Below are 22,253 nucleotides of genomic sequence, written 5' to 3' on the forward strand. Positions count from 1 at the left end.
TGTGTGTCTGAAGATAGTGACAGTGTACTTAGATCAATCAATCAATCAAACAATCTTTAAAAAAAAATTAAAAGTCTCTTAACTGTGGGCTTCTGTAAAATCAAAAATAAATTAAATACCTTCCCACTTCAAGAGGGAAGAATCAGGACACAATAGCAATCAACTGAAAGTAAAACTAAACTCTAACAGTATAGATTACTCAATGCCCAGTGTCTGGGATTCACTCACCGTCTTCTGGGCTCCTCCAAAGGGCACGTCTCTGGCTCTGCCCTCTTCAGCACACGTAGCTTGTCTTCTTAGGTTCTGATTGGCTGCACTCCTCTGCGGTTTGATCATCCTACAGTACTGGCATCCCCCAGTACTGGAGTCTTCTGCTGTAACTGGGCTCCACTCTCACCAGGAGCCTCTCCTGAGCTCTCTTAACCCTGCCACGCAGTGCCAAGCCTCAGCTGCTCTCCACGTTCACACCTTCAAAACCAACACCACCACCTAAGTGATTCTCACACTCCCCAGCTCGGCTGCCAGCAGGAGGTACAACCTCGGCCACCTCTGGAACACAGCCTCTGACTTCACCTCAGTGATGCTGGTCTCATCTTAATCACAGCTGATTCTTTAGTGCCAGCATCCATTGTCCCAGCCAATCAAAGGTTTTACTTTAGTGGTCCTGGTTTCTTGTTAATCCCAGCTAACTCTTCCGCTCCAGTTGACCAGTCACCACAGATCCCTCACACAAACGGCCCTGTTTAGAGTCTTTGCTTCTCCCGGAAACTTCACAAGCCAGGCCTCCGTTGTCTGCGCGGATCTCAACATTCTTCCCTTCCAAACTCCTAAGAACAGCTCACCAAACTCTCAGCACTCAATGGCTTTTCTAGCACAAGGCTCCAAAGTCCTTCCACAATCCTCCTCAAATGATCAGGTCTGACACAGCAATACCCCCACTATCCTGGTCCCCATTTGTCCTAGTAAGGATTACTACTGCTGTGATGAGACACCATGAAAGCTTTCATTGGCTTACACTTCCATATCCCTGTTCATCACCAAAGGAAGTCAGGACAGGAACCCAAACAGAGCAGGAACCTGGAGGCAGGAGCTGATGCAGACGCCATGAAATAGCCTCGCTTACCGGTTTGCTCCTCGTGGCTTGCTCGGCCTGCTTCCTTATAGAACCCAGAATCCTCAGCCCAGGGATGGCACCACCCACAATGGGCTGTGCCCTTTCCCATCAATCACTAATTAAGAAACTGCCTTCAGTCTGGTCCATGGAGCCATTTTCTCAACTGAGGCTCCCTCTTCCCCGGTAGCTCTAGCGTGTGTCAAGCTGACATAAAACTGGCCAGCATGTCTTGTTGAGGGAAGGCTATGTTTCTGTCTGGGAGGGACGCCTTCCCCTAGTCTAGTATACGCTCAGATTTCCACTGTGTGTTGGGACACCTTGTGCTGCTGGTGACAGAGAGGTGGACTCTTGGAAGCAGTCACCCCAGTAGATTCTGACCTGGCCCTTTATGGTGAGGCGATGTGAGGCCTGGTTCTTCTGGAGCTGGGCAAAGGCTAGGCAGGCCACCTCGGCCAGGTCCTTGATCCGGAACAATATGGACTTTGGGACCATTAGCAGTGAGCACAGTTGCTGGGCTCCCTGGCTGGAATGGGTACGGCAGGGAAGCCCCGTGCTTTCTCTTCCTGGATCTGACGGTGGCAGCTCAAGTGTTCTCCAGTGAGCGTGGACAGTGGGAGGAAACGGCGGCTGGGCTTCTTTCCCTCATGAGCCCTGCCAGTCCGAGGCTAGGATGGTGACAAGCGCCCATCTTATTCTTCAAACTCCTCGGCATAGCAGACATGCCAATCTGTCTCGCTGGTAGGAGGTGCAGAGCTAGAGGGCTCCCCAGAGGCACTCCTGAGCTGGGGTGGGTTGCTTGTTCCTAACCCCAGAGCCCAGCCCCAACTAGGCAGCCTTGCCTCTCGCTGGGAAATGGTAGGGAGAGGTAGGGTGTTAGCAGACGAGCCCAGGTCCATGGGTTCTCAACCTGTGGGGGAATCAAATGACCTTTTCACTGGGGTCACCTAAGACCATTAGAAAACACAGATATTTGCCATTATGGCTCATAACGGTAACATAATTACAGCTATGTATATGGGGGGGGGAGTCACCACAACGTGAGGAACTTTATTAAAGGATAGCAACACTGGGAAGGTTGAGAATCTCTGCTCTGGATGATATTAGATGGGGAAAACCCACTTGTCCTCTAGGGGTAGTCATGCTGTTATCAGGCAGCAGGTTAGGACCGTCTTCCAGGATTCGGTACCCTATGGGGTTGAGCTGCAGAACTCACGCATGCTCCTCCGGATGTCTGTGGATCTGCAAACGCCAGGCCTGGCTGCGGCAACTGTGACTAGAACTTACAGCTGGTTGGGGTTTAGCTCGTGGTTCATCCTGACCTCACCCACCTATGGCTCCTTCCTGGGTAACAGCTCTCGCTCCCATGGGCCAGACTGAAGGTACCTGCCATGCTAACACTGGCACTTAAACAAACAGTAGGTCACTTTATATCCAAGAAACCATTCCTCAAAGCACTTGCTACATTCCCAAAAATGACCATGCCGGCCATACGGACAGAGCCTTCTCAGTGCCAGGATCTGGTATCTTAAGACAGCAGACATCCTGGAAACTTCCTCGTTCTTCCCTAAGTCTTCCCCAAATGACCAGGTGGGGTGGGGTGGAGGAGGCTGGAGAGATGGCTCAGGGGTTAAGAGCACTGGCTGCTCTTCCAGAGGACCCTGGTTCAATTCCCAGCGCCCACATGGCAGCTCACAATTGGTTCAGGGACTATTCTACCTCTGATCCACCTACAAGGTGCAGCTCCTTCAGGAATCCTAACACAGTGATAGACAGCACCCCAGGGAGCCCAGTGCCCTGGAGTAGATGCTGCGCTTATCAGTATCTTCCTCTCCGTGACATATGGGCCATGCAGACTGGGTACCACTACCTGCTCCTGTGGGTAGGGTGCCCTCACTGAACCCCCAAAGGGCACAGACCTGTCTGGCACAGAGATAATCATGATCTTCCTCCACACCTCCTCTACCTCGTCCAGGGGTGGGTTCTTTTTTTTTTTTTTTTTCTTTCTTTCTTTTTGGTTTTTCGAGACAGGGTTTCTCTGTATAGCCCTGGCTGTCCTGGAACTCACTCTGTACACCAGGCTGGCCTCGAACTCAGAAATCCGCCTGCCTCTGCCTCCCAAGTGCTGGGATCAAAGGCATGCGCCACCATGCCCTGCTACAGGGGTGGGTTCTTGTAGGCTCCTATTTACCACATATTCAGGACAGTGGCTAGGAGGCCTTGCCCTTCAGGCTGTAAGTAGCAAGTGGCCCGAGGGTATAGGTAACTGACACAGCCAGATATGGGAGTCTTCCAGCTCACCCTAAAATTCCTCCAGCTACCTGACCATCAATTCCAAAGAATGTGACATTTGTTCCTGTCCCTTTCAACTCACAAGGACTCAAGTTGCTGGACCAAGTCTGGCACAGTAATGGCAAGGGTCGTGCAGATTTCCCAGGCAGGAGGGGGCAGGGGTAGCAGCCAGCCACAAGAGCGCATAAGTGCCTGCTGCCCAACTTGAAGAGAAGAGCCATTGCGTTTTCCAAACACACCCATGATGCCCGCCATTGCTTTTCACATTGCTCTGGCCAGAGAAGCACTCTAGCTTCCTGATTCCCATGTATAGCAACTAGGTGGCCTTTGCATGTACCACAGAGGGCCCAAGTCCAGAGGGGTGTGGCCGCCATGGACTGGGGAGGAGCCGTGCTGGTGTGGAGACTGAGTGCTCACACCTGGGACCCCATTCCTAGAGACGACCATACCTATAGTCTAACCTACCGGCACCACACCACCTTGGGATCTATTAAACCAGAGTTGCTGGTCGGCCATTCCTCTTTAGAGCCATGCCCCTCCCCATTCGTTCTACTTTGCTTCTAAAGTGCACGGTTTCTCAGTGACCCTGCCCTCTCAAGTACTCCGCCAAAACCCATCAGGAGGAAAGGGGCTGGCTTCAGGGAGCCCCGCCCCTCCCAACAAACCTTGAGCTGCTGGCTGCCTCCCACCTGCTGAGCATCAGTTGAACATCCCTGCTGGGGTGAGAGTTTGGAGGATTGGGGGATTGGTGGTGAAGGAGGGTGGGGTGGGGCCTAAAAACGCTTAGGTCAGACTTCTGTCCCTGTTAACAGTCAGGTAGGTTGATATAAGGTGAGTGGTTGTGTGTGTGTGTAGGGGGTCTCCATGCATTAGGCCAGACTTCTGACCCTGTTAACAGTCAAGTAGGTTGATAATAAGGCGAGTGTGTGTGTGTGTGTGTGTGTGTGTGTGTGTGTACACGCGCGCGCGTAGGGGGTCTCCATGCATAGCCCAGCGCAATCCGTCGGTCGGTGCCCTTGGAACCTAAAGACGCTGATACACAAACGAGGGGCGTGCACAGCTGGTGCAGTGCATCTCTAGCGGTCAAAGCCTTGGTGCCTGGAATGCTTTAGCAGGTGGTCGCGGGGCGCTGGTCTCAAGAGGAGCGGGACAGAGCCAGCGCAGACTTCTGCAGACCAGCAGGGGTCAGGGGCGGACCCGGGGAGGGGCCTTGGTCTTAGGCCGGGCAGTCACCTCGATCAGATCAGGCAGTCTGCTGTGAGCTGAGACCCGGTCCAGCGCTGGACGGGTAGGGGGCTCGTAAAGGGGCTCAGGCGGGCTGCGGGGCCCAGGGGTTGGGTGAAGAGAGTCGGGATGGAAGGGGGCGGGGAAGAAGGGTCTTATTGGAGAGCGGACAGACAGGGTCGGCTTGAAGCACAGGAGCCGGAACACAGGGCGAGCGTACTGAAGGGGGACCTGGAGATGTAGGGTCTCAGGGCACAGGCTAGCAGACGCGCCACCAGTCGTCCGCTCCTCAGGGAACCACATGACTCACGAAGTAGCTATTCTCCAAGGGTGGAGGGTTTGTGGAACCCCTTGTGCAAGTAGCTGCGGGTGTAGCCAGGTGTCTGCCCCGCCCCCTGGCAGTTCTGCGGCTGCGTCTCCTGTCTACCACATGGCCACTCCTTCGGGGCGTGGTCAGTTTAGGTAGCCACGCCTCTCCATGCGGCCCTTGAGCCTACGCGCGGGTTTTTGGGTGTTGTAGTCTGCGTGTGCGCGACCTAGAACGCCGGCTACTGGTTGAACCAGCTACGGGCCTGTGGGACGCAGAGCTGGGGATCCATTCTGTGCGTGCCTGGGGAGCCACAGGGTAGTGCAAGGTACGGTTCTGTTCCTTCCGGTGTCCTGAAGACGAAAGCGGGCTGAATTCTCCACTACAGAGGACTGGGGAGTCCTTGGCGCGACTACAAAGTTCCGGGCAGGGTTTGTAGCGTGCGGAAGGCGCATGCGGGGTCTGCAGGGTGGACGACAAGCAGAAGTCTTTGGGGTGCATAGGTGCGGTAGGGTAGGTGTGGGACACGGGTTAGTATCTGTGGGGTGTCAGGATCCTTGAATACAGAGCATAGGCGAGAACCTCAGCGTTACGAGCCCCAGGGCAAGAGTCTGAGTTGCTGGCCGGCATCCTGGGTTCATAGTTTCAGAACCGTCGCGAGGGTAAATCCCCAGGCTGCCTGGTGGGACCTTTGAGCGCCATTTCTCTCCTTGTCATCCCTCGGGAATGGAGTTCTTTTGCCTTCAAAGTATCTTTCTCAGGTCAGGAATCACCACGTGCGCCTGCCCCAGCGACTTTAGAGCACGTGTTGCCTGCAAGGAAACCCCACTGCCCACGCCCTGTACGTGGCGCGCCTCCAAGGTCCATTGTTTAGCTCAGAGGTTGTAGGACATGCTGACAACTGTTAACAACTTCCCTTGGAACAGATACTGCGGCTTGTACAGCTGCCTGTAGTAGCCAGTCTTCTCTGTACTTCCAGCATCTCTGTGACAGGGATGCTTCCCAGAGCTCAGCCCACGTTCTCACTTAAAACTCCCGAGGAGTCTTGGCTAATAGCCTAGGAATAAACCATATTCACGTGACTCTTCACCCTGTGAGTGTTCCCATCCTAACCTCCCTGTCTTTACTGCCGGTCGGAAGCTCAGCAGGCTAGAAGATGGTTGTGGGCCTCCTCTCAGTGGAGAGGATAGACTCAATCCTTAGAGTTGTTTGCCTGACTGTTAAGAAGTAGCCTCCTCCCAGCGAGACTTAAGGACTCTGGAGCAGCTCGGATGGACTCAGCAGGGCACAGACCCTCTGACTTTGCAGAGCCTCACGCATTTTCAGGGCGGGCGAGGGAACCAGATGTGCGCCTTCCAACAAGGCACTGGGGCTGAGGAAAGAGAATGATTCTGAGTATTTGAGCTTGTGGCAAAGATACAGTCAACACTCAGCCACCACAATGGGAGAAGGGCATTGGCGCTTGTTTTCCCCCTCCCCCCTTCCTTATTTAAAAGGAACCTTTGGCCTCGGAAAGAATTTTGTGAACAGTTGTATCCCACACTTCTTACCCACCTTCACCCCCACCCCCATCTCTCGGTGCTAGGCTGGTCAGAAAGGACTGTGTAGTGTCCCTCCCCCGACACCACAACCCACCTGGGCTGCCAAGGATTTCTTTCAGTTGCCTGGAAGAGGTTGCAAGTTAGGAAGCAACACGATGCTCAGGGCATATGGAATGCTCAGGGTATATGGAGTCCGGGTCCACTGTGAGGCCGAGAGCCATGAGTTTCCTTCCATACTCAGTTCCAACTGTAGAGGACAGGATCCCCGCCCCACCCCCAACCCCCCATCTTTCCTTTGGCAGAGTGGAGCTGAGCCTAGCTTTGTTAGGAAGAGCAGCCTAGGCTCTGAGCTAGAGAAGGAGGGTATTGTGTCAGAGCTGGACACTTTAACTATGTGGCAGTGATGTTACCTCCAGTAGAGTGTCATAAACTGCCCGGAGCAGTGTCTGGAGGTGCTGAGAATCCAGGCTGAAGCCACCTGCCCCGTGCAAACAAGAATTTGGGCCCCTGTTTTTTGACTTGGACCCTGGACTTCCTGGCTATTCTGAGTATCAGCTTTTCCTCTGGCTGGCCTGTGGCCTGCCCAGTGATCACTGCTCCAGCCCTAGAAGCTCTGGGAAGTGTGCGCTTCTAAGCTCTCAACCCCTAGTCCATCCTATGCTATTAGCAAGTCCTGGGGGAGGGTGGCAGAGCCTAGCTTGCGGCTCTGGAACTGGGGAAGGCAGTTCCAGAAATGTTTCAGGTTTGAGCAGCGCGGCAGCTGGAGAAGGCCAGAGGGCCTGACAGTTCCTGTTTCTACCTCCTAGGCATGAGGGCCCTGGGCTTACTTCAGACCCAGGCAGTACCCCCTAGCTTAGATGAGGGAAGAGCCAGAAACAGGTTCCAGACGCTTGTGGCTTTACCAAGAGCCAGTCCCTAATTCCTAGTCCCCAGGCATCTAGGTTTTTCTGTTGAACGGGTGTTTATGGTGGAAAGCGTGAGCTGGGCAGGGGAGATGATTTGCTCGTGGTTCCCCAGAGACTAGGAGGTGCCCATGTGAGCACATTCGGGGATCCTCATCAGTCACGTGGTCTGAGCAGAGACGCCCAGGGACTCGGTCTAGGCCCCTGGTCACTGAGATTGCAGAACATCTTGTGATGTAGGACAGTTCTCTTCCATACAGACCTGAGTGTGGGCCGGGTGTGTGGGTGGATGGAATTTTCAGAACCTCAGAGGACAAGTAGGAGTCTCTTTCCTGGGCCCTGAGCAGTAGCTGAGACACCTACCTTAAAAAAAAAAAAAGCACTAATCATGGTTAGAACAGCCTGATAATCCTAGCAGGCTATAGGAGTTCTTCAAGTGGTCTCTCTAGCCATGGTAGGGTACCTGTTGAAGGACTGGAGCTAGATCATCTTACAGACCCCCTGAGCAGAGCCCTGATGGACTCTCACCGTGGTATAAACATGTAGTTCCGTGGGTGTAGCAGCCGCAGTAGTCTGTGAGGCTATACATACGGAGTAATATAGAGCTTATTCTGTACTGGAGTCTGAAAACTACTGCTCTCCCTAGATTCTAAGAGACACCAAGTAAAGGTGCTTCCGTTATCTCTGGGGGTGACCTCTCAGATGAGGGCCACCTGGGGATTCTTAAGCCCATAGTAGGCACAGAATCCTAGATTTAGCTATATTCCTGGACACCACCCTAGCCTGGGAGCTGCTTTAGTTTCGGCAGACGCAGTCACCATGGACAATTAATTGCCCAGCCTGGCCAGCCTTAGCAATACATGTTGAGGTCTGCCTGCACCTGCCTCCGTCCCTCTGGAGAGGTCAATGCCACAGGGTGAACCTCCTGAGTGCTGTGTCCTTCTCGGACAGTTTGTGCTGCTCTGGGGATGTTTGCGATGAGGCTAAGCAGGGCTCAGAGTTTGTTCAGCTGAGGTGACGTAGCCTGTGTTTGTGTTTTCTCCAGCCAGGCCCCCTGCCTGGATGCTTATTTCCATTCTAGCATGAGAGAGAATGTGGGTCCCAGGCCCTGCGGCTTCCGGGGAGGGAGTCGGGGTCGGGTGGGGGAACCACCCGCCGCCTGAGCATCTTCTTAGACATTCCTTCCTTCTGGACCTCTGGAATTCTGCCCACTACCTCACCCTTCCTCACAGCTCCCAACAAGTCCACAAACCCCTGCTTCTTCAGGGTCCCAGCTGTCTCCCTGCTTCTCCCTGGTCGCAAAGGCGAGAGTTAAAGGAAGGGCTCCCAGGCAGTCCTTACAAGGAGCACACACACCAAAGGCCCACAGGTCCACCTTTCCTTCTGAACCTCTGTGTTTAGTGAGAACTCAGAGAACACCCTCGGTCTCTATGTGGGGTCCATGGGTAGAGAATCTGGCCCCCCATAGTTCTTATATCTGGGGAGTTTTCTTTGCCCCTTGCTCCGAGCCTGAAGGGGACTCTAACTTAGCCCAGATTTGCAGACACTTCCTGGATCAGGCTGTAGGGAGGAGCAAAGCGGGTATCGGAGAGCCTGTTGTGGAGGGGGTATACCCTTAGCTCCACTAGCCCCTGTATACGATGCCCAGCCTCCAGTCAAGGAGATGGCACACGGCTCCCTTTTGGCCTACACCAGTGCTTTATACACAAGCCTGAAGCACTTGAACCTACGTAGAGAGATGTAGCTCTGTCCATGAGCCCGGATAACTTGGGGTCCTGATGAGGGGATGCAGTTCCTGTCTTTCTCTTAGCAAGGACCACTGGCCATACTCACCTGGACCAGAGCAGCCCGTGTCCAGGACAGAATCATAAGACAGAACCACGCTGAGTAGCTTGGTTCCCACATGCACCACCAATACTCAAGACTTCCTCGGGCCTGCATGCTGTGAGGTCAGGGGTCAGCAGCTGCCTGGGCCATCTGTGGCTGGACCTGACCTACCTTGGGAGGGGGTCCGTAGCCATTTGAACATCAGATCCACCTCTTCCTCTAGGAGTCCTTGAGGGGACTGTGGGGTCAGCTCCTGCTCTGTCCCTTAACCCTCCTCAGAGCTCGCCTTGCCTTGCCTGGGTGGTTGTCAGTTTCTTCAGCTCATCTGTCTCTCCCTCGGACTGCTCTTCCCATGCCTAGTGTCCCTTAGAGCTACATCCCACTGCTGTGGGGAGGCTATCAGTCAGATATGTTGTAATCGAAGCCACCCCGACTGACCTCCGTGTTGTGTCCTGGTGCACAGCCGATGCCTAGCATAGCCTCTTCCTCCGCATAGCCTCTTCCTCTTGCCATCTCTACACCTAGGAGCCCACTAGAACGGTAGCTCCCAACACTGCCTGAGGTGAGCCGTTCCTAAGTCCTGAGCACCCACAGGCTGCCAAGCCCTTGAGATGAATCTGAGGTGCTCCTAAATGGAATTTTATTTTATATTATGTCATTTTGTTTGTTTGTTGTTTATTTTTGAGACAGGGGTTTTCCTATGTAGCCCTAGCTGTCCTGAAACTCACTCTGTAGGTCAGGCTGGCCTCAAAATGAGAAATCAGCCTGCCTCTGCTTCCTGAGTGCTGGGATTAAAGGCGTGCGCCTCCACAGCCTGGCTCCCGAACTAAAATTTAGTTAATGTGACTTTGATGAGTTTTTGATTAATAGGCCAGCGTGGCTGAGACTGGTTTGTTTGCCTGAAGCCTCCGAGAGGCAGTGCTGGCCCAGTCTGAGGGACTGGGCTCCTGGTAGTTCTCAGGTTGGCGGAGTAGGCTGAAGATTTGGGTCTGGGGCCTGCAGCCACCCAAGGCTAACACTGCGTCCCAGCTGAAAGACAGGGAAGGAGTGGTTACCTGCGGGCTGTTTTGCTGACACTGGACCCTCTGCTCTTCCTTCCTTCCAGGTGGAGTGTCATCTTGGCGTGCCAGTTCCCATGAGGACCTGGGCAACATGGTGCCCACTGGCCAGGTGGCAGAAAAGCAGGCATGCGAAGAGCCCAGGCAGGACCACGAACTGAAGTCCTGGCGATGCCTGGTGTTCTACCTCTGCTTCTTCGGCTTCATGGCCCAGTTGCGGCCCGGGGAGAGCTTCATCACACCCTTCCTCCTGGAACGTAAATTCACCAAGGAGCAGGCATGTTGCTGAGCTGTGAGGGGGGTGGGGAAGCGGCAGCGTGGGGTGGGGGTGGGGGCTCCCCGAGTTTGGTACATGGGCAGCTGAGGCTGTGGGAGACTGGGTTGGATGTGTGTTTGGCTCTACCCTCATCCTCCAGCTGCTGCGCTGAGCCCACAGAGAGCCTTGACTCTCTTGATTCATGAACCCAGCCGGAGGGTGAGTCACTGGGTACCATAGAGAGGACACCTGTACCTGCTTTGAGCCTGAGGAAGAATGTAACCAGAGGAGTGCCAACTTCTACTACCAAATGGCTCATTCATGCCCAGCCACGCCCCACCTTGCTTGGCCCCTGCCTCCAGCAGGGACTTAGCTGTTTATGTAAAGAGATTACTGAAGGCATTTTCTTCTTACTCGGCCATGGGGACAGAGGGCCCGATTGAAAGTCGGCTAATGAGCTTGAGTCCAGGCAGACGTGGACTTAAGGTGAACTTGCACCTCATACCATGCAAGACAGGGCTGGACAAAGACGGCAGAAGGGTGTGGCCCCTTCTCACTCTGCTTTGTAGCTTTTCTGCTTTTGGTGAACGGGTGCTGTTCACCGTTACTGTTACAGGAGCAAGCTTGCATATAGAGCTTCTATTATAACACAATAAAAAAAAAAAAAATCCTTTCCGATTCACAACCGGTAATGTCATAGCCACACATGAAGACCTGAGTTCCAGCCTCGGCACTTGCATAAAAAAACCTAGCTGTGTGGGGGAGGTGAAGGCTAGCAGCTCCCCGGGCAGCCTAGCCACTGAGCCCCAAGTCCCAGTGACAAACCATGTCACTAAGTAGATAAGCACCTGAAGAACGCTCTAGCCTCCACTCACGTGTGCCTGCACTTGTACACCCTTGCACGCACAAACTCACACACATACACAGATTCCAGAGGTTAAGACGTTCTGCCGGGCCTCCTTTCAGAGCAGGCCTCCTGTTCTGTTCTGAGCAGCCGATCCTGTGCTCATAGTGTGAGCTTGGATGCTGCCCCTTTGCCCTGTGCCCTTCTGTATCTAGATCAGGGCTCAGCTCTGTACTGCACAACCAATTGGGATCCTCCGATGCCTGCGGATTGTTGGGCAGTGCTGGGCTTAGGTGGCAGGAAGAGAGGTTAGATCCTCCACGTTCCAGAGACCTTTTATAGATGTCTCTTCCCCAGTAACCTTACAAGTGGGACCCAGGTTACAGCCCAGCACAGAGACACCCCTACCCCTCAGCACCCCCACCCCCACCCCCCAGCCCGTCAATCCCTTAACTGAGCCAGAGTCAAGTCAAGCAGGCCAGGGACCTCAGGTTGTTTGCAGCCTGAGTCCTCCCTGGTGCTGAAGATCTCTGGAATGTCCTGGCAAGGCTGGATCTATGTGGAAGGGACTTTGAGTGCTTAGGGTTGTTAGGATTATTTGGGGTAAAACTTGATCTCTGTGGGGCACAGGATCAGGAGGAGCCACTAGGTAGGAAAGAAGGACTCTCTGATTCTCTGATTCTCTGGAGCTTCTATGTGTATTGGCCCTCCTACTTCCTGAGCCTGTCTCTGAGGTCTGATTCATCAGCTGCCCGAGGTAGCCTGTGGGGGTCAGCAGCCCATCTGGCCTTGGCACGTCCCTTCCGTACTGACCCGCGCTCGTTTGGGCTCTTGAATTTTCCATCCGTGAGGTGGAGCTGGCCGTGGTATCTGCTGGTTTCTTGAGGGCAGTGGGTCCTCTCTAGTCATGTTGGTGGTTGCTAGTGGTTGGGCTGAGTTAGCACTAGGGTGGGAGTGGTTGGTGACACTAGGGTGGGAGTCAGTATGACCTGTAGTCCCAGTCTCTGGGAGCCCCATCTGGCTGCCCTGTGTGCACATTAGCTGGATCTAAAATGGGGTCTAAAGGAGCCTCTGCTGCAACTGATTTTGGCCTAAGAGGAGATCCCAAGCATGTCCACTACCCAGGGAGAAAGGTCAGGAGAACATTACAGCCTCAGTGGGATGGAGGCTCTCCCTACAAAGCATCCACAGGGCCTGAGGCACCTGGCTTGGCCTGCCCACACTGCCAGTGAGCCTTGGCTTCCTTCCTTAGGCAGTAAAGAGTCTGAGGCAATGTCTTCTGATACCCACCCTGCAGCAGAAAGCCCCCCCAACCCCTCCCCCCATCCTATGCCACAGCAAGAGCCAAGTAAGGGTGGCTACCAAAAGCTGGCCTTAATAAAGGCCATGAAGGTTGGATTCTGCAAGCAGCATGCCCAGTTCTGCCTAGTGAGGTAGGGTGGAGGAATAGCCTCGTCCTCCTCCTGGCCTTTCCTCCCTCCTGTGTGTCCTCCCTAGCTGTCTGTTGTGCTCCCCCCCAGGCCCACTTTTGTTACCATCCTCCTGTAATAGGAGTTGAGGAAACCTGGGTTGGCGTCTACTAGCCTTTGTACTCTTCTCTACCGAGGGTTAAGATGAGTGCAAGTCAGAAAGCCTAGGGTAAGGTCCACGTGTAAATGAACAGTGGCTCCCCCCACAGTTTGACAGCTTCCTGTGAGTCACGTGCCTGGGGTCTGCAGTTCCTCGGGCTGGAAACTATCTCGGTTGGTTTCTAGGCTCATGCCGTGGTCAATTGGGGAGACAGGGGCAAGGTAGACTCTTGCATGCTCACTCTGTAGTACTCAAGGGAGCAGCCAAGTGCCCTTAATAACCAGTGCCCGCCCATCCACAGGTGACCAATGAGATCATCCCGATGCTGCCCTACTCCCACCTGGCCGTGCTGGTCCCGGTCTTCCTGCTCACCGACTACCTGCGATACAAGCCAGTCCTGGTCCTGCAGTGCCTGAGCTTCGTGTGCGTGTGGCTATTGCTGCTGCTGGGCACGTCTGTCGTGCACATGCAACTCATGGAAGTCTTCTACAGCGTCACCATGGCGGCACGCATCGCCTACTCCTCCTACATATTCTCCCTGGTGCATCCCTCCCGCTACCAGCGCATGGCCAGCTACTCACGGGCGGCCGTACTGCTGGGAGTCTTCATCAGCTCTGTGCTGGGCCAGGCGCTGGTCACCGTCGGACATATAAGCACCTATATGCTCAACTGCATCTCCCTGGGCTTCATCCTCTTCAGCCTGGTCCTCTCCCTCTTTCTAAAGCGCCCGAGGCGGAGCCTCTTTTTCAACCGCAGTATATTGGCGCGTGAAGCCTTGCCCTGTGAGCTGGATCAGATGCACCCGGGGCCTGGCCGGCCAGAGACCGGGAAACTAGATCGCATGCTGGGCACTTGTAGAGACTCCTTCCTGGTGCGCATGCTAAGTGAACTGGTGGAAAACGCCCGGCAACCACAGCTGCGTCTCTGGTGCCTCTGGTGGGTCTTCAACTCTTCAGGCTACTACCTAATCACCTACTATGTGCACGTCCTGTGGAGAAGCACTGACAGCAGCCTCAGCTACAATGGTGCCGTAGATGCTGCCTCCACACTGCTGAGTATGCACCGGAGGGCCCTTGCCGGTTCCAGATGGACCCCAGTGGGCCTGTAGTCCAGCCCTACCCCTTGCCCTGGGATAGACCACCAATGTAGGCCGCCCTGTCCCTTGCCCTACCCTGCCCCGGCTCCAGAGCCACCCTCACTCAGTCCATCTCTCCCATGATTCCGCTTGCCCGAGCTCAGCCATGATTGAATGCCTCCTACCTCCCAGGCGCCATCACGTCCTTCTCCGCGGGCTTCCTGAACATCCGCTGGACTCTGTGGTCAAAGCTGGTCATCGCAATCGTGATAGCCATCCAGGCCGGCCTGGTTTTCTGTATGTTCCGGACCCAGGACATCTGGGTCTGCTACGTGACCTTCGTGCTTTTCCGTGGGGCCTACCAGTTCCTTGTGCCCATTGCCACGTGAGTGAAATGGTGTGGGAGGGGCTTCTGGAAGGTTCTGTTGGGGAGCCTAAGGCAATGGGGGCAGATACACGGGAGGCCCGTCTAGACACTTTTGGCTGTGTCTACTACACTGGTTTTCCTAGGCCTCGCAAACCCCTATAAGGACAGAGCACCCCCCGCAGTCCCAGTTCTTGCCCAACTCCGCCAGTCCTTCCTGAACCCCTGTAGTGTCGCTGTCCCATAGACCACCTAAGGCTGACCAGCACCTCTCCTTCTCCTCCCCTTGGAGACCTTCCTTCCATTTTCTTTCTTTTTTCTTTTTTTTTTCTTTTTTTTTTTTTTAAGATTTATTTATCATTATATGTAAATACACTGTAGCTGTCCTCAGTCACACCCGAAGAGGGCATCAGATCCCATTACAGATGGTTGCAATCCACCATGTGGTTGCTGAGAATTGAACTCAGGACCTTTGGAAGAACAGTCAGTGCTCTTATCATCTCCCCAGCCCCTTTCCTTCCATTTTCTAACCTGCACCCCCTCCCGCTGCTTTTGACCTCTGCTTCCTTTTCTGGACTTGACCTACTCGCTACCCCAGCTCCTCTGAGCACTGCTTCAAAGCTGCCCGGCACGGACAGCAGGCGACCTCTTCCAGATCACACTAGCATGCTGGTATGGAGGGCACACACACTATCATATGTGAGGACACACTCAGCTCATGCCACGCAGGCCTCAAATATCCTCGCAGAGCTGGGCGTGGTGGTACACAACCTTTAATCCTAGAACTCAGGAGGCAGAAGCAGGCAGATCTCTGTGAGTTCCAGACCAGCCAGAGATTCATGGTGAGATCTTGTCTAAAAGAAACGAAAAATATGCTCACAGACACGTGCTCACATCACCAGACAGACAACACGCATACACACACCATCTACTACATGTGCACTACACAGTCCATGTTTATACCATACATGTACATGGATCAGCATGCTGCCATATATAATACATGTGTGTGTTATATATGTGTATGTATGTATATATGTATGTATATATGTGTGTATATGTGTATGTATATGTATACATATGTGTTTATGTATATACACACATATATACACATACATACACACATATATTTTTATATATCATAGATTTCATACACCATATGTACTTAGCATTTGCACTGTGTATAGCGTACATACATGTACCCACACCACACACAGACACTTGCCTTCTGGTATGTGCCACCTTTTGCCTGCCCACTGTCCACCTCTTCTGGGAAGAGCTTGGCTTCTTCCTCCCTCCCAGTGCTTCCTAACATGCCTTTCTTCCTTCTCGGACTCCCTTCTCACATCCTCTGGCCACATATCCCTGCCCTCCGAGTTGAGAGCGCATTCCTGTTCCCAGTCTTCTGGAGTCCGTCTCTATAGGCATGTCCTGATTCCCACTCCTGCCCTGGGTCAGCTGCTATTGGCTGGTGGGTGCATGTAGGGAGGGATACACAGGTGTGCTGGTGGGGGACCTTAGAGTTGTGTGTCTGTGGCTTAGCTCAGTCTGGTGGTAGGGTTGTATAACTTGATACTTTGCTGGATTCCTGGTCTCCCTGGCTTTGTTTTTGTTTGTTTGCTTTTGGGTTTTTTTTTTATTGTTGTTGTTAATGTGTTTGTCTAATTAGATGGGATCTCACTATATAAACTAGACTGACCTGGCATCTTCTGCCTCCTGTGCCATGATTAATGATGTCTGGCTGTCTTCCTACCCCTACCCTACTCGGTGCATTTGATCCCAGTAGTCTTTTTTTTTCTTTTTAATCTCCCAGTTTTCAGATCGCATCTTCTCTGTCTAAAGAGCTCTGCGCATTGGTCTTCGGGATCAACACCTTCCTTGCTACTGCGCTTAAGACCTGTATCACACTTGTGGTCTCTGACAAGCGGGGACTGGGTCTCCAAGTCCGTAGTCAGGTAAGCCCATCATGTGATCATGGTGGGGGGCCTCCTGGTATGCTTCACTGTCAGGGGACAGAGACCGCAGGTCCATGGTCCCTGAAGTAAGCAGAGTGTGGCCCACATTTGGAGCAGGAAGTAAGACAATTGGATGGGTTCACGTTTCCAGGGGCACTGGATGTGGTGAAGTTAGCAGGTATACTTACCCACCAGAAGAGGGCACCAGATCTCATCATAGATGGTTTCATAACCACCATGTGGTTGTGGGGAATAGAACTCAGGACCTCTGGAAGAATTGCCAGTGTTCTTAACCTCTGAGCCATCTCTCCAACCCCAGAGTTAGCCACTTTTATCTATCCATGTTCCCCTACCCTGCTCTTGTTCAGGCCCAGGTTGGACCTTTGGGACTTGGAGCCCTGGCTGGCTGGGCCTTCAAGGCTGGCTGAGTTGTTGGCCATTTCTGAGGAGCCTTCATCAGACCTTGTATATCCTCACCTGGGCCTGTACCAATGACTTCACATGATTTCAGCGCCTTAACTTTCATGTCACATCCCTGTCGGTGATATCAAGACCTGATGGCCTTGAGCCCAGATTGGATGATGTCTGAAGTGTTCACATCCAGGAGGAAACTAGGCAGAACCCCTTGGTTGGAGCTGGTATCAGATAGCATTGGCCTACCGGCCCCCCTTGGGATGCCCTCAGTTTTCTCACAACAGCCAGAGTTTTTCTTGTAAGTATCTGAGAAACCCTCTGATGGGGGCAGCATGATGCAGGTACTAGCCAAGCCAGCCCATGAGGAGGGATGATAACCAGGCTCCTCAGTAACTCAGAGTCCCCAGGCTTTGGCTGGGCGGTATCCTAGGCAACCTGTGAAAGCCTTTGGTTTCCCTGGGCTGTAGGCCTGCAGGTTGGTGTGTGCCGTGGAGGAGTGCTGACCCACCAAGGGTCCCTAGATGGCACAGCCTTGTCATTGAAGCTTGGTGTTAAGTCTGGTGGGCCAGTGAGGAGGCAGGTGGAGCTGGAGCAGACCTGCATCTCACTGGACCTGGCTGGGAGCATCTGAGGAGACTCAGAAGTGAAGTGAGGGTGTAGTCTTGCCATGTAAAGCTTGAACTTGCCTCCAGCTTGCCAAAGTCTCTCAGTGCAGATTTCCTGCAGTCTGAACCCAGAACAGTCAAGTCTGTCTGTCAAGAGTAGGGGCTCCTAAAGTGGAGGGGGCTGTCCAAAGAAACCCCCGGGGGGAACCTAATTGGCCCCAGCTATAGTGTACTGAACATGTGATTTGTCTTTTAGTCACTGACTTCTAAGGACCCCGCTCTCTCTGTCTGCCCCCTTCTCCCTCCATAGCTGCCTCCTGTTCAGTCGTTGGCTGCCAAATGGGTGGGGCCTGAGAGACTCTTTAGAGACTGATGCTGCCCTGTGCTGCCCGTGTTCCGTTCCAGCTGCCCCGCGTAGACCCCCTTGCTAGTGTGCTTCAGAGGAGTGGGGTAGCAGCCTCAGTAGGAAGGGGTCTGGCTCAGCTCTTTCCCAAAGGACTGGCCACGAGAGAACTTCTCTTCTTGAGGGTACTTAGTCCTGTTCATTGGCACAGACTGTACCCGGGGTCCCCTTGAGGATCAGGAGTATTTTGACCTTACCTCCTGCTTCGTACAGTCAAATTTCGAGATGTATACTGATTTTGCTCTGGCTGGTTTTCTTTCGAGCATTGTGTCTTGTTCATAGTCTAAAGAGATGCAGTCTCCTGCTCTGCCCTCTCATGCCCCATCCTGAGTCGGGAGACAGGCTAAGGCAGAAGTCTGGGCAGTGGGAGCAGAGCCAAAGACCACTGAGAACCAGGGTGGAACCTGGGGACTGTGGGTAAGAGCTAGCCTGTATTTGCTGGGGTTTTTTTGTTTGTTTGGTTTTTTTTTTTGTTTTTTTTTTAAGTTTGACTTTATTTGCATCCAGTTTAAGAAACCATGCTTTTAAGAGAGATTCAGGGTCCCATTTCTTTAGCACAGTGTCATAATCGGGATGTTGATTTTTTTCTTTTTTCAGTCAAAATCCAGGATATTTTATCCCTTTGGGGACCCTTGGAATCTGTCTTAGGGTTTCATTGCTATGAAGAGACACCATGACCGAGGACATTTAATTGGAGCTGGCATACAGGTTCAGAGGTTCAGTCCATTATCATCATGGCAGGAAACATGGCAGCATCCAGGCAGAAATGGCGCTGGAGTAGCTGAGAATTCTCCGTCTTCATCCAAAGGCATCCAGGAGGAGGGTCTCAAAGCCCACACCCACAGTGGCACGCTTGTCTCCAACAAGGCCACACCCACTCCATAAGGCAACACCTCCTAATAGTGCCACTCCTTGGGCCAAGCATATTCAAATCACCACAGGATCCTTTCTTGGCCACAGCCACTCCCTTTACCTGTGTCCTGGGAATAGTTGTTCTTCCCGGGTGTGCTCCATTCTCCTGTGCACCCACATGCCCTTGGGCTTCTCCTCAGACGGGGCAGGTGGTGCCACAGCTACTCCAGGCTGTCAGTGTGCCTGGGATGGCTGCTGCACTTCCAAAGCACTGTGGGCTGTGTTCAGTCCTCGGATCTTACGAGTTCTTCCCGAGAGTTTGTGTGAATGTGGGTTTTGTTTCCCCTGGATGGGAGCCCAGAAGTGGAGCTGTGGATTCCCAGTGGGGACCACTGCTATCCCACCAGCAGGGTATGAGAACCCTTTCCCCTAAATCTTCACCAGCACGTGACACGCCTCTTTCCTGTTGGCCATTCACGTGGGTTGTTACTTGCTTTTCTCTTGGATTCATTTGTGAAACCAGGGTTTAGTCTCTGCTACCTGTCTCTTTAGAAGGCAGTAATGGTCTGTTGTTGGGGACTGCAGGGGTATTCCAAGTTATGTGTAGTGTGGAGACTATATCACTGGGCCCTCTTATTGTCGACAGGCCTGTTGCCCTGACGTTTTGCCCAGATACCTTCAGAATCACATAAGACAGTGTTAATCAAATCAGTTTTCACCATGAAACATAACTCAGAAAACACAAGCCAGGCAGACTGTGAATGCCAGCACCCAGGGAGCTAAAACAGGAGGATTGTGAGTTCAGGGCCACCTGAGCTACATAGTGAGCATGTCTCAAAAAACAGAAGAACAGAGAAATCAAGGGAGGGGAGGGAGGGCTTGTTTGCTGTGGTCTCTCCTGATGGATGAATTCCCCTTGTTCCACAAGCCCTCTTGGTTAGCTTCTTTGGTCTAAATGTCTCTTATCTTTCATCCCTTATTTCTTGCTAACTGTCTCCTCTTTGTATTTCTGGATTGTTGTTGCTGCATGTTGACCCATTTCATGGTGGATGCTCTAAAAATTTCCTCACGTGATTTCAGTACCTACTGACCGCCTTTGGTGTCCAGGGACCTTCCAGGGGTGTGAGGTCATCGGTTTTGATATAGTGAAGCAGTAGCTCTGGTTGTGTAGGTTGGTGTGCCTTCTGGGTAGAGTAGGGGTTCCCTGGTGCTCCCCTTCCCGGTGCAGTGGGCAGTGAATGCCTCATCACTCTAGGTGTGTGTGTGTGTGTGTGTGTGTGGTGGGTCCAGTTGCCCTGAGTGGCTGTTACTGACATCATGAGGGTAAAGGTGAGAAGCAAGGTCATTGCCTGGCCCCACCCAAAATGTCCTCCTCTGTGTCTGGTGCGACTGAGGTAGTCAGGCGGTACCTTCCCTCAAGCTGCGTTCTACCTGTGCCGGACTCCTGGCTTCTTCTGTTCCAAGATCCATGGAGCAGAAAGAAATACCCTCATACTTGCCGCGCCTTTAATGGGTCCTGAGGTCTGGCTGGCTGACACTTCTCTCCACCCTTCCCCAGTGGGTGTGGCTTACAGCATCCAGGAGTTTGATTGACACAGGAGAATGGGAAAAGGATGTCAACCCCATCTTCTTCATAACAGAAGTCCCTAGTGGCCATTTCTGAGTTTGCTTGAAATGTGATCATTTCTGAAAGGGTCCCAAGGGGCTTTAGAAAGCTCACCTGCCTCCATCGGGGCTACTCCACGTTCTAGGACCTTCTGGAAACAACCAGGTTCCTCTCTGGGAGGGAATGTATCCCTCACACCCCTTCAAGAAGGGGTGTGACCCGTGGCTGCCGGGCCCCTGTTGGTCACTGCTGTGCACTGCAGGCACAGGCTATGCCCATTCTTGACTGTGGCCTGGGCCTAGGAGCCCTGGGACATTGTCCTGGAACCTTCCTGGTGGCCATGGGAGTCAATTCCATGAAATTAGAGCCCAAAGACCGGCCCTTGAGGACCACACAGACGCCAGACACAGGCTTGGGTTCTCTGGGGGATCTTTGGGGAATTGATAAGTAGTCCTTTTGTGGTTGACCATGCTGTGAGAAAGAAGAGAATCAGCCATCTTGAGATCTACCCCGAGGCAAGGCCCGTGACTCCTCAGTGTCCTCTGGCCACTTGGAGGCTGGGTGATGGAGAACCTCAGTCAAATTCCCTAGGTAGGGCAAGGGTTGGGACAAGGGTGGGCACAAAGCCTGCAGTCACCCAGACTCTCTCTCTTCCAGTTCCGTATCTACTTCATATACTTCCTGATGCTGTCTATCACCTGCTTTGCCTGGGCGGGGCTGGATGGCTTGAGGTACTGCCAGCGTGGTCGCCACCAGCCCCTGGCCCAGGCCCAGGAGCTGAGGAGTCCATTGGAGACTTCTGTGCAGGCGATAAACCTACAGGATGGAGACCTAAGGGGACCGAAGCCCTCAGCACCACAGCTGCTCTCAGAGGATGGCATGGAGGACGACAGGGGAGACTTGAGAGTCGAAGCCAAGGCTTGACCTTCCTAGCTTCTCAGCGACCGGATTCCTGACTCAGAGGCAGCCCCTCCTGTGTGCACTCCATCCTGAACCACCCTGGGCCTGATGCTAACAGACAGTGCTCCCAGTCGATGTTGCCTCGAGTCCAAGACATGCAGGGGGCTCCCCTGTTGCCTTTTAGGAGCCCTTAGGTTAGGCCACAGAACCCTCCTTAGGGGCCACCTGTTTTAATTGAGGGGCGATAGATAGCTTATCCTTCTGACCCAGCCTACTTCGTGCTTTAGCCATGGCTGAAGCCTGCTACTGACCCTCAGGGCAGCTCCCTGGCCTTGTGAACCACATGGCAGACCACCGTGAGCCTGGGCTGCCCATTGCTTGCCAAGAAGAACCTGTATGGGGCTCAACTATGCCCACCAGGCCAGTCTGCCTTTTGCTCTGGGAAGCTCAGGGCAAATCATGTCTGCCCCCAGGGCTAGTGAGGCAGCCCTGTCCACTGAGCCTGCAGGGTGCCGGTTGCCTGCCCTAGGCTCCTGGCTATGCTGCATACATCCTTCCACTATCGGAGGTGCTTGTTTGAATGGTTATCTGAATTTTTTTTTTTTTTAACTTGACATTAAAATGGAGAACTACCTTGGGCTTTTCTGTTGTGAGACACTAGAGTCAGAGGAGCACTAGGCATATTCCCATCTGATGAGGTAGCGGCAGACTTAAGCCCAGCGTCCTCCCTTGTCCCTCCTGTCATCCCTAAATGACTTGTCACACAGCCCAGAGGACTACCAGCCTTGACTGGAACCAAAGTCCTCCCAGAGGGGAGTGCCTGTGGGGGCTTGCACTGCAGAAGTGCGTTTCCTGGCTTAGCTCTTGAAAGCCAGAGCTGTGAGGTTAGACTCTCTGTGGCGAGTGCACTTTTCCCGATACTTTAAACCGACTCCAGGATGCAGCGGCTTCTCATTCCGTGCTGGTCTAGCCTAGCACATATTGGGATAATTGCTGTCACCTAGCTAAATCGAGGACACACATCAGAGACTAGGCCTTTGCTGTCCCTTGAGTGAACTCCCAACTCCAGAGCACGGTCTGACACACCCATAGGGCACACAAGCGGTATCCGGCTTGCAGTAATGGGTGATCGACTCAGCAGAAAGCAA

At 53.3% G+C, this 22,253-nt stretch overlaps 2 protein-coding genes across 5 annotated transcripts in view; one reads left to right on the forward strand and one right to left on the reverse strand.

Annotated features, from left to right (window-relative positions):
• Pcbp3 (poly(rC) binding protein 3) overlaps nucleotides 1–1,055 on the reverse strand; it is a 268,573-nt gene extending 267,518 nt beyond the window's left edge. Inside the window, exon 1 of the mRNA XM_029542528.1 lies at nucleotides 229–1,055. The gene's annotated coding sequence lies outside the window, so the exon portion shown is untranslated. The remainder of the gene's footprint in view (nucleotides 1–228) is intronic.
• Nucleotides 1,056–4,639: 3,584 nt separating this feature from the next.
• Nucleotides 4,640–21,738, forward strand: Slc19a1 (solute carrier family 19 member 1). Of its 4 annotated transcripts, none has more exons than XM_021205114.1 (6): nucleotides 4,640–4,691; nucleotides 10,310–10,539; nucleotides 13,233–13,986; nucleotides 14,199–14,391; nucleotides 16,184–16,325; nucleotides 20,863–21,737. In XM_021205114.1, the coding sequence occupies exons 2-6, from the start codon at nucleotides 10,357–10,359 to the stop codon at nucleotides 21,127–21,129; spliced, it is 1,539 nt and encodes a 512-aa protein (XP_021060773.1). In that variant the 5' UTR covers nucleotides 4,640–4,691; nucleotides 10,310–10,356; the 3' UTR covers nucleotides 21,130–21,737. The 4 variants fall into 4 exon arrangements, with proteins under 4 accessions (XP_021060773.1, XP_021060772.1, XP_029398468.1 ...); XM_021205113.1 differs by lacking the exon at nucleotides 4,640–4,691 and adding an exon at nucleotides 5,106–5,262 and having other exon boundaries at nucleotides 20,863–21,738; XM_029542608.1 differs by lacking the exon at nucleotides 4,640–4,691 and adding an exon at nucleotides 5,161–5,365 and having other exon boundaries at nucleotides 20,863–21,732.
• The last annotated feature ends 515 nt before the right edge of the window (nucleotides 21,739–22,253 follow it).

Source organism: Mus pahari, chromosome 9 (genome assembly GCF_900095145.1).
Source record: "Mus pahari chromosome 9, PAHARI_EIJ_v1.1, whole genome shotgun sequence".
Lineage (NCBI taxonomy): Eukaryota > Metazoa > Chordata > Mammalia > Rodentia > Muridae > Mus > Mus pahari.

Excerpts from the sequence above, each read along its gene's own strand:
- Slc19a1 (XM_021205114.1), top strand. The coding sequence starts at position 10,357 with ATGGTGCCCACTGGCCAGGTGGCAGAAAAGCAGGCATGCGAAGAGCCC. Across the intron at positions 10,540-13,232 it reads GTAAATTCACCAAGGAGCAG|GTGACCAATGAGATCATCCC; the intron begins GCATGTTGCTGA and ends GCCCATCCACAG. Across the intron at positions 14,392-16,183 it reads TTCCTTGTGCCCATTGCCAC|TTTTCAGATCGCATCTTCTC; the intron begins GTGAGTGAAATG and ends TTAATCTCCCAG.